The following is a 13,833-nucleotide window of genomic DNA, read 5'->3' as shown; positions in this document are numbered from 1 at the left end:
GAAGGGAGATGGGGGTAGGGGACGGGGAGGATTTAGGAGGTATTAAGGAGAATGGAAAAGGAGTTACACATTACAAACTATAAATTATCATCAGATAAAAAGTACAGAGATTAGGGTAAAGGTGCAAGGAAAGCAATCAAAACAGTCATTACTGACGTACATAAGGAGATATGGAGGTTGTAAGACACGTGAACCACATGGTAGGTAGGATGCAATGTCTGTATTTGTGTATTGTGTGTGTGTGTGTGTGTACCTGAGAAGCTGGTCCTCCAAGCCCGACTTGGTCACAGTGAAGTTGATGATAGTCACTTTGATACACACCTGAAAGGCAACAGGAACAGAGTTAGAACACACACACTGCATCAAACTACACATAAAGTGAGATTAACTGTTATCATGAATATCAACAGAATGCATTTCCCTTGTGAGTGGCAGCCATCATCATTCATTCACACAGCCTCATTTTGACATCTGCCCCTAAACGCGTCTTCACTTCCAAACCATCCTAACTCTGCCATGTCACTGTGAATACTCAATACATTAAATCAGTGACTGTGCTTGACAGCTGATGTCCAATACAGAGGCTGACAGACGACTTCCTGCTGTCTCAGTTCCTACTTTCTGCCTGAATGCACTGCTGGCCTGGACTGGCACTGGGGCAAAAGCTGGCACTTAGACCAGCATAGCGGGTGTCGCTGCCCCCCTGGGCTTGGGGAATGTGAGGGCATCGCACAATGGGCAGGCTGGCAGGTGGGTGCATCTTTTCACAATGGCCACCAATCAACCATAGTCAATGCCATTTGTGGATGCCAAGCATTTACTGTGCTGGCATGGCAAAAGGGTAAAATGGATATTGTGTTGCTGTCATAGCCTATTGTTTGTTTAACACTTTTTGTTATTTCACAAAACAGATGTGCTTCTTTTTTTGAGCATAGAACTATTTGGATGGTATATAATTGGGGGCTGTTGGCTTGATTACACAAAAAGTAATTGTTTGAAGCAAAGAGCAGGGGTGTGTTGTGGCATTGGTATAATCAATGACTCTAGGGTGAATTGACGTGGCATTTCTCTGTTGCACAGCTGCTGTTGCAGATGACAGATGAACTTAATGCCAGGTGTTTTGGAAATAGATCTCACTTTAAGTAGATCTCACCTTAAAGTGAGATCAAGGTTTATGTTTGCCAAATTACTGACATCACACTCACCATGGTTTCTTGCCAAATGCAGAGGTTTGAAGGAAATGAAGTGTGTGTGTGTGTGTTGTGTCCTTACCTCAGGCAGGTAGTGTGGGTTGGCCATCTTGGTGGTCATGTAGAATCTAAAGTTCTTGTCATAGTCAATATCAGAGTCTCCCAGTCGGATCAATGTGCGCCCACCCGCCACAAATGTTTGTTTTAGCAGGATGGGCTCCAGAGCCGGATCGAGGGTCTCCTTCAACTACACACACACATGCATGCAAGCACACACACACACACACACACACACACACACACACACACACACACACAGCTTGCTGATTTGTGTATAGGTTTGCATAGTGGTGAGGTGGCCTAATGTTTAAAGAGACTGTTGTATAAAGGTTCAATCCATCCATTCAGGTTCAATCCATGCTGTGTCAATATTGTGTCCATTAGCAGCCGTGTGTCCTGTTCAAGTGTCCTTAAGCTGAGGATGGGAGCATTGGCTAAATGCCCAAATAGTAAATCATACACACCAAACATTGTACTTACCCCCAGTTAATTAAACTAATGGAATTATAGTTTCCTCCAAATCAGCTCCTTCATGTTCCTGCGTGTTTGCTATGCCATGGCTAGTGTGTGCCTACCTCCTCCAGCAGTACAGGCATGCCCATGCGGATGGCGTTCTCCAGGGTACGGAGGAAGCCTGGGTCTGTCAGCTTGATCACCTTCAAACCATGCTTGGTTTCCTTGGAGCGGATCCAGCGGTTGGCCTGAGGGAGAGACAGATAGCTCTGTTGTCTCTATTGACAGCCTTTTTATTACATATAAGATAACTGGGGGAATGTATGAGCAACACTTGATGCAATTCACATGCAAAGGCAGAGAGAGACCAAAGCAATGGTAACGCAGTATGAAAACAAACAAGAATATGTGGTCAAATTGTTTGCTGTCCCCTGCACTAGAGGACAGATTAAGAACTATTTCTGGATGTGGGAGGTTGTATCTCCGTAGGTGAGTGTGTGTACTATATCAGTCATCTAAATCATGTGACTGTTAGCCACAATCAGACATGGAAGCCTTCCCATTTGAGTTGTCAGCATTCCTGTCTGTCTGTTTCAGAAAATGCCTCTCCATATCTACATCACTGTGTGTGTGTACAGCAAGAAGGACCTCTTGCTTGAGCAGCTGTACTCAGAAAAAGAACAACGGATGGAACAACGGGGAAGAAGGAAAGAGAAATCACCTCAAAAATGACAGGAGAGAAAATGAGAGTTGTCAGTGGTTGTGACACAGAGTGCTAAGCTACAGGGAGGCCTAGAAAACTGAAGCTGTGACAAGACACCTGTATGTGTTTGTGTGCCTGTGCAAGCATGTGTGTGTGTGTGCTTCAGATATGGATGAGAGTATGCGTGTACTGTACGGATGGGTGCATATCTCTTTGTATTTGTGTGTATATTTGTGTGTGTGCCTGTGTATGTGTGAGTCTGTATGTCTGTGTCTGTCTCCACTCAATAGTACATTTGGGGCAGCTGGGAATTCTGTGCATGTCTGGGCCTTTGTCTCCAAGCAGATAGCGAGGGCCAGTGCTCCCCGCTCTATGTCTCAGACAGCGTCCTGAGAACGACACTCAAATTGAAAGTCAGAGGCTTTAGCTACTATAGATCAGCCCACACATTAAAAATCACTACAAACTCTAACCCTACTTAGTGAGTATCTGGGCTCTCGGGATATGCCAGTTATATAGTATGGCACTGGACTGTGGCCATCAAAGCCATCTCACAATCACAGACCATAAATAGGAAAACGTTATCCATGCAACGCAATATCAGCATGCAGAGAAGACACGCAAAAATGCTTGTTTTGGAGCATGAATGAAAAGAAAATTGTTAGTACGAAGAGAAGGCTTTTGGGCGGCTTGAATGCCAGAAACGATAATTAAATGGATGTTAAATCTAAGTATCCCAGGCAGCAGTCTGGTGGTTTTATATAAGAATGTAGTTTTATTTCACTGTTATTTCATTGACTGCAAGTTAGTAAAAAGACAGACTGTATATTATATGAATAGTTTTCATTCTTTCCACTGTGATCTCTTCATCTACAGTCATGTAATTCTGTACTAAACTACTACTACTATCTACTAAAGTACTAAATCACATCGAACAACAACAATCTCTTTTTTTCATGCATGGATTCCCACTGAATGAATGCCACCTGGATGCTAATGTGCTGGCTCACCTGATCCTGTGGGTCGATCATGAGGGGCCAGCGGCGGCCCTGGGTCACTAAGATACCGTTCTCTGTGGAGACGGTGTCACGAGGGAGACCCTCAGCGTTCCACTGGCGGATGATGTAGGGGTCACCCAGGATGTTGATCAGGTTGAAGCTGGCACTGATGGGGATGTTCAGCTCCTGGCACTGTGCTATCCACTGGTCAATTAGCTGGGAAAAGGGGACACACACAGAGGCTTGCATGAGTGACACACACACATACTGTAGATAGAACACATGGGTACAAAGCAAATGCAAATACAGTATATGGATGCGAAATGCACACACACACAAACATATAAACATGCTCCTGAAAAAAAAACAGAACATACATACACACTGGCAAAACATGCACGCACACACACTCACACACAGACAGACACACACACACACACGCATGCACACACACACACATGCACGCACGCACGTACGTACGCACGCACGCACACACACACAAACACACACACACACACACACACACACACACACACACACACAGATAGTTTCACACAGAAATGTATATTTTATACACAAACACACATGCAAATATCCACCAACTTTTAGTTTCAGCTGGGACAGGAAACCAGTGAAAACTAATTGTAAGGTATTGATTTATGAAGACTTATGAAGCCTCAAAAGCTATCCATCTACATCTATTGTGTGTGTGTGCATACTGGTAGCCGCACATCATCATCATGACTCATGAAATAGCATGAAATAGTGGTCAGGAGTCAAGTGTGATAACTTTTTGTCCAGGATGAGGAGGGGTGGATGGTGCAGCACATGTTTGAGCACTGACATTTTGTAGTAACCAGTGTGGGCTTCTTATGCATTTTTTTCTTTTTCTTTTTTTTTTTTTTTTACTGTAAATATAAAACTTTAATTTTCCTCATAATCAAACAGGGAAATTAAATTAATTTAATTTAATTTAATTTGAAATGAAACTCAGCTCAGTTTCATTTTTTTTTCAGCAGGTGGTGTGTCTATTGTATTATGTCATTCTGATGAGGTGTTTGCTCAATACTGTCTCATGTCATGATGATGTCCTTTAGGTGAAGTGTTTGTTTGAAGTGTTTGATGTTGTTTTTCCAATGTTGTATTATGTACTTTTAATGATTATTGGAGCATGTCAGGCAAGACAAATTTCTGTGAGAATGGACACTTACCAGCTGTCTATAGTGGGAGGTGAATGCTCCATAGTAGGCCACACAGGCAGCTGCGATGAAGACATTCCCTACGACATTGTTGATTTCCTGCTCAAACAGGGTGATACTCTCCTCCCAGCGTATCTGCTCATCACCTAGAGCTGAGGTTAGCTTCCCTGCCCGGGCCAGCCGAGCCTCTGTCAGAGCCATGGTGTTAGCTTTGAGAGAAAGGGGTGGGGGGTCACAGAGAGAGCGAGCGAGAGAGAGAAGAGGAATATTAGAAAAGTAAATAGTGGCTTTTCTTTTTTCATTTCAATGTCTAATAAAACCTCATTGTGCATTTATTGAGAACCTAGACTAGACGAGAGAGAGTATTTCTTAGAGGAATTTGCCTCATCTCTAGAGACACTTTCCATACAACAAGAATTATTCACATATCACTTAGCTAGACAGTTTAAGACCTAGTCCCAGTCCATAACCACAACATATCAAGTGCGCAGCCCTCACCCAGTCCCTCCTTCTCATTCACGCTGTTGTCAAACTGGTCCTGGAGGATCTTGATCTGATTCTCCACATCCTGAAGCTGTTGCTGCTTCTCCCTCAGGGTTGTCATGGTCACATCCAGCTCCGCCTGCATGGGTTGGGATAGAGGGAGAAAGGGAGGGAGGGGAATACCACTTATGAAACATGTTTGGAAAATATTTGGTCCATTTTCCATTCTCACCATGAAGTTCATTATGATTTGACTTTGATAGACTTCACACAGCAATAGGTTAGCAATGGACCAGAATTCACAGGGATTTGTAGGGTATGGTATACAGAAGAGTGGAGGAATGGTAAAAAAGGCCATATCTTTTAGAATTGTAATTTTCGTGTGTACATGCATGGATTCATATTGCATTCTGCATCACTGACCTGTGCCATGGCCAGCTTCTCTCTCTTGGGGCCGACCTCTTTCAGGACTCTGGAGTAGAGATCCATGGCTCTGACCCACATACACATGGATCTGCAGGCCTTGGATACCTTCTCCACCTGACACCGCCAAAAGCAGCAGAACGGGACTTGTACTCAGGGATAACATGTCATATTCCACTATTTAAAGCCACATGATGTCATATCACACAGGTGACATACAAGTTATGGAAATGATGTCACACTTAAAAAACAGTTTACTTGCTGTTCCTATCCCAGCTCTGGAGGGCAAATGCCCAAGTGTTTGAACTCTAATTTAAACAGAATCTGTTTACTCTAAGCCCTACTGCTAATAGATATCTGAGTGTTTGAAATGAAATCCAAACAAACCTTCTCAGGTATGAAATCAGGGTTGTTGACATATTTCTGCAGCTTCTGCAGGATCTGAGGCTTGATATTGTCCTTGTCGTAGTCCGTCAGACGCTTCAGGAAATTGGAATCTCCCAGCAATTGCTTGGCACCGGGCCAGTCTGGTCTGGAAGGAGAAGGTGATGGACGGGAGGAGGTTGTGGGAAGAGAAAGATTGAGAAAATAGATTAATGTGTGTTAATTTGTATAAGATAACGTGTCAAAAAATGTTGAGTACTGTTAGCTGAATTTCAATGCCAGTCAGCCAGGTTGTTACACATTTACATGGATCTTAGGTGCCCTTTTTTAGGGGTACTTCGGTAGTAAAAGCGCTGCCAGTACTGGGGGTTGAATCAGAAACCCTTCAACAAGGGTGTTTTTCAGCCAGAGGACCCAGGTTTAAGCTCCCTTGTCCAAATCATCCATCCTGCTGAAATGTCCTTGAGCAACAGAAATGTGAATTTCCCTGTGGGGATCAATTAAGTATCACAACTTGGCGGCTTCCCTGATCAACCTACCAGCCCAGAAACCTGTGTGCACGCACTTGTGTGTATACAGTGCATGTGTTATTTAAGCAATATCACACAAGAGGGAGTGCGGCCTCGTGCCTATGACCGAATCACAGCCATGCTGATATACAGTGCAACAGCACGACCTCGAGTGTGATATTGCTTTTATACAACAGTTGTAGAAACAAAGCTATTCATCAAGTAATGGTAATTTGAGACAACAGATGGTTTTTGTCTGTTATTTGTCTCCGCCAACAAAAACAGTTCCCTCAGGATTCCACTACCAAGTGTTGCCAAGCAACAGGTAAACTGTTTCCCGACTGCAAGCTAGCTAGCTACTTTTAGGTTAGCACAGACAATTTCAGCTTACTTTCTTCCCAATCTTCCGCCTCAGCCGAGCGTTCATAATTAAGGTCAAATGTATCCATATTTGCGTCCCAGTGCTGTTATACCAGCACTCATGGAATGCCTCTTGTCCAATCAAATTGCTCGACCGGAACTAACTGTTGTATAATTGCTTTTATACAGAGGTAAGGCAAGAGTGCCACTCAGTCACTCTTTTTCACCACCTGGTGCCTTTAAAGTTGTAGATGATCTAATAAGTTTGCTCATAAATAGTTTGAGGTCAGGCTGATTTGGCAGTGATATAACTGCACTGCAATACAGCCTGCTTGGGGACATATCCCATCTGACAGACGGTGCCAAACGCCTGGAGCCAAGTACTGTATGTGTTTGTCTAAGGGAGAGGACGGAGGAACGACAAGAGAAATACATGCATCATAGTCATAGTGTGCTGACTAAAGCTAGTATATGTAGCCAGTCATCAAGGAGACCCCCAAGGCTCTCTCTGTCTGTCACAGCTTGTACTGTCACAATGCTGTGATTGCTAACACATGGGATTATGAACTAACGAAGCAGATATCAGGCATAAGGGATTAACGTCTTCTGCTGTGACTAACTGACTGAATGAATGATACAACACACATTAGGATTGCTTTCCCAAAACACATTTTAACACAATTTTTTGTTCCCCTGTAAGTTGTCCTGGTTTTTCTTAGATGATTTTGGCAACCTCAGCCTGGAACTGTTAATTGGTTACAATGATAGACAGAATGAGAGACTGTTTACAGGTAATCATTTGTCATAGGTAAATAAAAACAAGGACTGTCAGGACACATGGGAATGTGAACTACAGATGATGATGATGATATTATAAATACCATATAGTCTCATCTGATGTTTCAGGTGTGACATGGGATTCCAATTGAACACACATGGAATGGCTACAAATGCAACACAAGACAAACTCAACACAAAGAAACACATAACACAAACAATGCAACACAACACACTACAGTACAACACAACAGGAAAAACATGGGATAACAATATCTAATCTGACACAACTGGAAAGCATGCCGTGAGATGGCAACTAGCTATTCTAACTCTTCGTGGGAATATAATAGCAAAGAAATGACATAAAAAATAACATATTGTCTGGATTTATGAATTTAACTGACTCGAGTGTTGCTACTCCGTAATCCCTGAGGTTTTGGGGTTAGGTTGGGTATTGGGCAGGATTGGAAGGTTAGGATTTTGTGGTCAGAGTGCAGCACTGAAGTAGATTGATGGATGATACAATTTAAAGGTTAGCAGAGGGATGAGTGTCAATTCAAGAGATGGTACAGTAATCCATCTGGATGCTGACTACCAGATAACGTGGGATTAAAAAGTAGGCCCTGATCTCACACATTTGGCAGAGGGACTGCACAGCAAAAGGGATGAAAGTGATGATGATGATGATGATGATGATGATGATGATGATGATGGAAATTATGTTGGTAATGATGATGCTGCAGATCATATCAAAGATGATCAAGACAGTGATGATGGTGATAATAATGATGATGGATAATCATGATAGAGAGAACAAGACAATATTTATAGGTAATCATTTGCCATATGTGTTGTCGTGTTTGCTGGTTTGTTATTCTATTACGTCCAAGATATTACCTGCTTCAATATTTTTCAATATCATGCTACTCAAATCTAATTGACTGATACGGACTGAACTAATATGATGTAAACATACATATGGGCAGTAGCTATTTCATTACATTGGTCAGGACTGGCCTTTACCTCCATGTACTGCTTACTTCATTATTTACATTTCCCAGTGAAACACAATGCAAAGTCAGCCAACAAGAGAAGAAAGTGAAGCTACAGTAGGAGGGGGGCAAAGCCATAATTTTTGCTAAATGTCTGCCAGGAATTTAAAGTGTTCAATGTTTACATAGCATACAAACATGAGGTTATATGGGCACATCAAATCTGTAGACAAGAAAAATGAAAATGTTGTTCTTTACACCCTCATTTATGAAACATAGGGAATGTTTTTTATCATATTCTTCGTAATGATGAAGAACCTAGGATTTAACAACAGGATCTAAGTCTTACAACATTTTGACATTTTGACACATAGAATCACACTGACTTGGAGTTGAGCAGGATGCAGACAGCCTCCATGACAGTCATGACCAGGTCTGGGGGTTTGGTGAACACCCTGATCTCAGAGATGTCAGCCTTGTCCAGGGCACTGAGGGCTTCGTTGGCACTGTCCAGGGCTGGCAGAGCCTCGTCCAGGTCCCTTTGGGCATCATCAGCCATGGCCTGGGTGTCCTCTGCCTTCACCTTGGCCAAAGCCTCATCTTCTTTCACCACTTTACGCACCTAGGGTAAAGATACACGTACTCTACCTGTATCATAAAGATACGCATATGCATACACTATGGCACTGAGCAAAAAGCCCTGTGCCTTTTCATCACCTTATATAGTAAGGGACAAATCCTAATACACATATAATCCTAACACGTAATTACACACAAACACACACACACACACCTTGTCGGCACCCTCCTGGTCTACGGCCAGTTTCTCCATGAGGGCACTGACATCGATGGACTTCTGTTTGAGGACTGGCTCCAGAGCAGACAGGTCCACTTTCATCTTGTCCACCAACACATTGGTCTCCAACAGCTTGGTCAGACCATTCTTCACACGGTCCCTGGCCTACACATAAACACACACACACACACACACACACAGAAACGCATATTATGTATATACACACATGCATGTCTCGCACACACAATTTTATACAATCCACAAAATGACACATAATGGAACAGCAGTCTTAAAGCCACTAGCTGCTGTCTCTTTTCCCTCATCACAGCCAGGAAGAGTTTGATCACTAGTATTTATAAAAGGTCATTAACTGTATTGATAATTAATGACGAGTACTGATGGTTAGTCCTAAATCAGCTTTCTGTTCTGCTGCCTGTTCTAACCCAGCAAGGTAGAGCTTCATCACTACTATTGGTAACTGATTACCAGCAATGCCTTAGTCAGTAACTGCTGTCAACTATTTTAATTTCAGTAATAATAAAACCTTCACTAATCAGAAATTTAGATAATTAAATTCTTGCCCCTGAATGCTCCTGTTTTCTTGCTTACTGCACTGCGATATTTGGTTACCCTGATCATTTACACAGAAGCATGCAGGAGAGGAGGCCGAGTTATCCCCGATTTATGAAGGGAGGAGAAAATGCAATCAGCAATGTTAGAGGTATAATGGAAAAGTAATATAAGTTATGATTAACGTAACAAGCCCAAGACTTATCACTACTATAGATAACTGAGTCATTGAGCCACTAGCTGGAGCAGCTGTAGTTGCTGCCTCTTCTCCCCCAGCAATGTCAGGCATAGGGTGATCAGTATTTGTGATTTGTTTGCGATTACTACTATTGATTATTTATCACTAGTTAATAACTGATCATGAGTTTTGATGGTTAGCCTTACAACCACTAGCTGCTGTCTCTTCTCCCCTAGCATGGCCAGGTAGAGGTTGATGAGCTCCAGGTAGGAGGTGGGTGTGGTGTAGTAGCGGCGTCTCAGCTCTGAGTAGAAGCGCTCAGCCATGTCGGTGACGCTGACGTGTATCTCCACACACATGGCCGAGAAGCTCTGCTTGAGCTCCTCACTGCCGAAGTCCACATTCTGGAAGAAGGTCTGAGAGACTGAGAGGAGGGCCTCGCGGGGCCACTGGGAAAGAGAGAGAGAGAGAGAGAGAGAGAGAGAGAGAGAGAGAGAGAGAGAGAGAGAGAGAGAGAGAGAGAGAGAGTGAGTTTGGGGTGGGGGTAAGGAAGTTTAGTTTTTGTGTTCCGTTTGGTCTGTTTGCAGTAATAAATCATAGAAACAACAGAAATTGAGAGATTTAAAACTGATAAAATACAATGATAAAGAAACACAGGAAGAAAAGTTGAAAATTACAAATTTCTGCACATAAATAGTAGACAAGACAAAACAAACACCAACTGGCTCATATCTATATTTCGCTTCTAAACAAACAAAAGGACAAAACAAACTAAATGATTACTAACTAAATAGGAGCAGATGTAAAGTGAATGGCGGAAGATAGCATTAAGACATGAGAAAAGGCAATAGTCTGATTAAACTTTTTTTTCCCACGGCAGCCGAGGGCATCGCGAGACAAGTTCAGGTCAGGCAGTCAGTCAGTCATTCATTCAGTCAGTCAGGTAATGCTTAGTGAGATGATGCGCTTCAGCAGATGGCTTCTAGAAGCCGTTTTTGACTGTGAGATGCAGTGTTTCCCATACAGAGGCATAAAATCAGTGTATAGAAATGGATCTAAATCGATTTCTAATGTCCCTGGTGTCGCATCACATCATGTCTGTAATTTGGAGATGTACAGACTGCAGACCAGCAGCATTGAACTCAATCCACAGAGTCTCCTGGTGTGAAAACAAACGTGAAACTTAACATTCCACAGTTAGTAACTCATCATCGCTGCCCTACAAACTTCAATGGTAGGTGACGTCATCTTGTGGTATTTAAGTAACGTAAGTGGAATTAGGTAATTTAACCATGTTGCAGTGCTTCAGTGCATAGAATTGAACACACGCGGGTCTGTACAGGATCTGTGCTTGTTTTTTCTTCATTTCTGAGGACTTTTCACACTGCATATTTAACAAGCGTTTCACCCTTGCCAATTCCAAAGAGTGATAACTCTTTTTCGCCTGAAAATCGAGTAAAACCCAGGGTTAACTCTTACCAGTGTGAAACAGGGCAGTTTAGAATAAAATAACCTTGGGTTAGAGATGACCCTAGGTTAAGAATGTAAAGTGGGAAAAGCCCTTTGGATGAGGATACAGAGCAAGGGTTGGTGGGAAGCGGTGGTCCTGAGGGAGTTCAGTGATGTAGGGTGGAGAGAGAACTATAGAATGGAGCTGTGTGAACTACTGCACCCAATGTGTCCCCAGTGACACCGCCTGTGCCCCTGTACTCCTGATGACGACAGTGGCAACTACACTATATAAACTTGGAAGCTGAGCAGAATACTGAGTTATAGCCAACCTGTTTGGTGTGCACAAAAGCACAGACGTTTGTGTACCTGTTTTGCAACAGCCTGGCGATAGTTGCATAAGATGTAATCAAGGTGCCCGCATTGGATGAGGCATGCATAATTGTGCAGCACTATGAAAATGGCAGCACATCACTCAGTTTAATCTAGCCCAGTACAGACTACAGTTCCCTTCTACCTCTACATAACACGATGAGCTGGGCACATGCGCAACTTAACCACAGTTGAAGAAATGCAACTAAGGTGTTCGCATCTGTCTATTAATGCGATTAAAATCTTCCATGCTACTGTAATTATACTTACATGCTGTAGATTAAGAGCATGATGGCATTAATATAATGTGTTCACAGGATGGTGTTCACATGGGCTCTGCCTTACTTGCATTATTGCTTTAATCACATTATACAACGTGGTTAATAAGGAGAAAGAATGGGGGTAGAAAATTGTCAGTGTGGAGAAGAAATAATGTGTTGGGTATAGCCGACAGTACGTGCTCCATGATGTTAATGTCAGATAGATGGATAGAGGGATGGCAGGAAAGAAGGGTTGTGAGGCATGAGGAAAATACCGTAAGCCTTAAATTTATCCAAACCTCACCCATCTGAATTGACTGGTTTAGCCTACATCATTCTGTTCTACGATTGATTGTTGATCAGTTAGATGTAGTTAGGCTCATTCTCTGTAAAGTCCTTTGAGACATGCTTGTGATAAAGGGCTATGTCAATACGCAAACTTGAACTGAACAAGGAGACTGATGAGTGCTTACCGACAGCTGGGTGATCCCTAGCACCCCAATCTATCACAGCTGACAAGGCCAGGATGCAGAAATGCCCAAATGCCGGAAATGCCCAGAACCACAAAGATACAAAGACTGTATTCAAAAAGACTTTTAGCTTAAATGCAATTACCTTTTTGAATTTTTAACCTGATTCCTCACTAATGCTCTATCAGGAATTGCACAATTTGCAGTTTTTACCACTGTGGTAAGTGTGACAAGAGCCAAAATCAGGTCCATTATTCAAGGATAAGACATTTCTCTCCTGCATTACCAAACTTCATCACAGGGTGGTAAAAATAATTTTCTACAAATAATGTCCTTCATTGAGCGGTATCTACTAAGCGATGCGATTTTTTATTATTATTGATTTTGGAATGCAAAAGACATTAAAAAAACAAAATCCACCTCAACGGAGTAAAAGATAGATCCCTGACCCTTCTCACCCAATCCAACCATTCCATATATCCCACCCATCCCACAAGACCCATACATCCTAGAAAACCCATGCATGCTATGCATATTTTCCCCACATCCGTCCCACAAAACCCATGCATCCCACCTATACATCCTACAAAACCCATACATCCATCCATCTCCCACCCACATTCCCACCCCATTCAGTGCAGCAATAAAAAGACACTGTAGTTCATATTCACAGAGCCTCCCATAGCAGGAGTGCCTGTCCAGGGTCTATTATGTGCATTAATTTCAAATATGCAAAACTAATTGAAGGTTATCCCAGACCTGCACTCCCACCCAGAGGTGCCCCACAGTCACAGGTCAACAATAATATCATATACAGTATATATGAGTAAGTGCAGTATAGGCAACAAATGACCCTTGTTTACGAGAGAAGAAAGAGGGAGAATTGTGAAGCAAATAGCCTCCATGGCGTACTCTGTATCCTACGATGGCTAACGTTAAAGGTTGTACACCCTGCAGCCAGACCGCAGAACTCCCAGCCAAAGCCTGCTGAAAAACTAACAAGCAAACAAACAAACCCTATGTGGCTCTCTGTCTCAGGGTCTCACAAGTAAAATAATAACACAAGACATTTGACATTTTTAGCGTACATCTACATTTTGGATATGAACTCAATAACAGGCCCCAGACATTATCAAAGTGTGCCATCTTCATTTCACACTGTACGTTATTTTTTCAGAGGTGGAATAGGACAGCAGCTCATTCCACC

At 42.6% G+C, this 13,833-nt stretch overlaps 1 protein-coding gene across 1 annotated transcript in view; it reads right to left on the bottom strand.

Annotated features, from left to right (window-relative positions):
- The window catches only part of dnah6 (dynein, axonemal, heavy chain 6), a gene marked incomplete at its 5' end in the record, with an annotated part of 52,727 nt that overhangs the window by 19,229 nt on the left and 19,665 nt on the right, over positions 1 to 13,833 (bottom strand). Inside the window, 11 exon segments of the mRNA XM_071529647.1 lie at positions 254 to 321; positions 1,273 to 1,437; positions 1,826 to 1,951; positions 3,417 to 3,620; positions 4,616 to 4,812; positions 5,102 to 5,225; positions 5,510 to 5,626; positions 5,897 to 6,041; positions 8,918 to 9,153; positions 9,325 to 9,492; positions 10,282 to 10,524. Of these exon segments, the coding sequence (XP_071385748.1) occupies positions 254 to 321; positions 1,273 to 1,437; positions 1,826 to 1,951; positions 3,417 to 3,620; positions 4,616 to 4,812; positions 5,102 to 5,225; positions 5,510 to 5,626; positions 5,897 to 6,041; positions 8,918 to 9,153; positions 9,325 to 9,492; positions 10,282 to 10,524 (1,793 nt within the window).

Source organism: Centroberyx affinis, unplaced genomic scaffold (genome assembly GCF_046629955.1).
Source record: "Centroberyx affinis isolate AG114_WGS23_722 - 3 ecotype Tasmania unplaced genomic scaffold, CSIRO-AGI_Caff_v1 ptg000127l_1, whole genome shotgun sequence".
NCBI classification, from domain to species: Eukaryota; Metazoa; Chordata; class Actinopteri; order Beryciformes; family Berycidae; genus Centroberyx; species Centroberyx affinis.
This window is presented reverse-complemented; position numbering and strand designations above follow the sequence as displayed.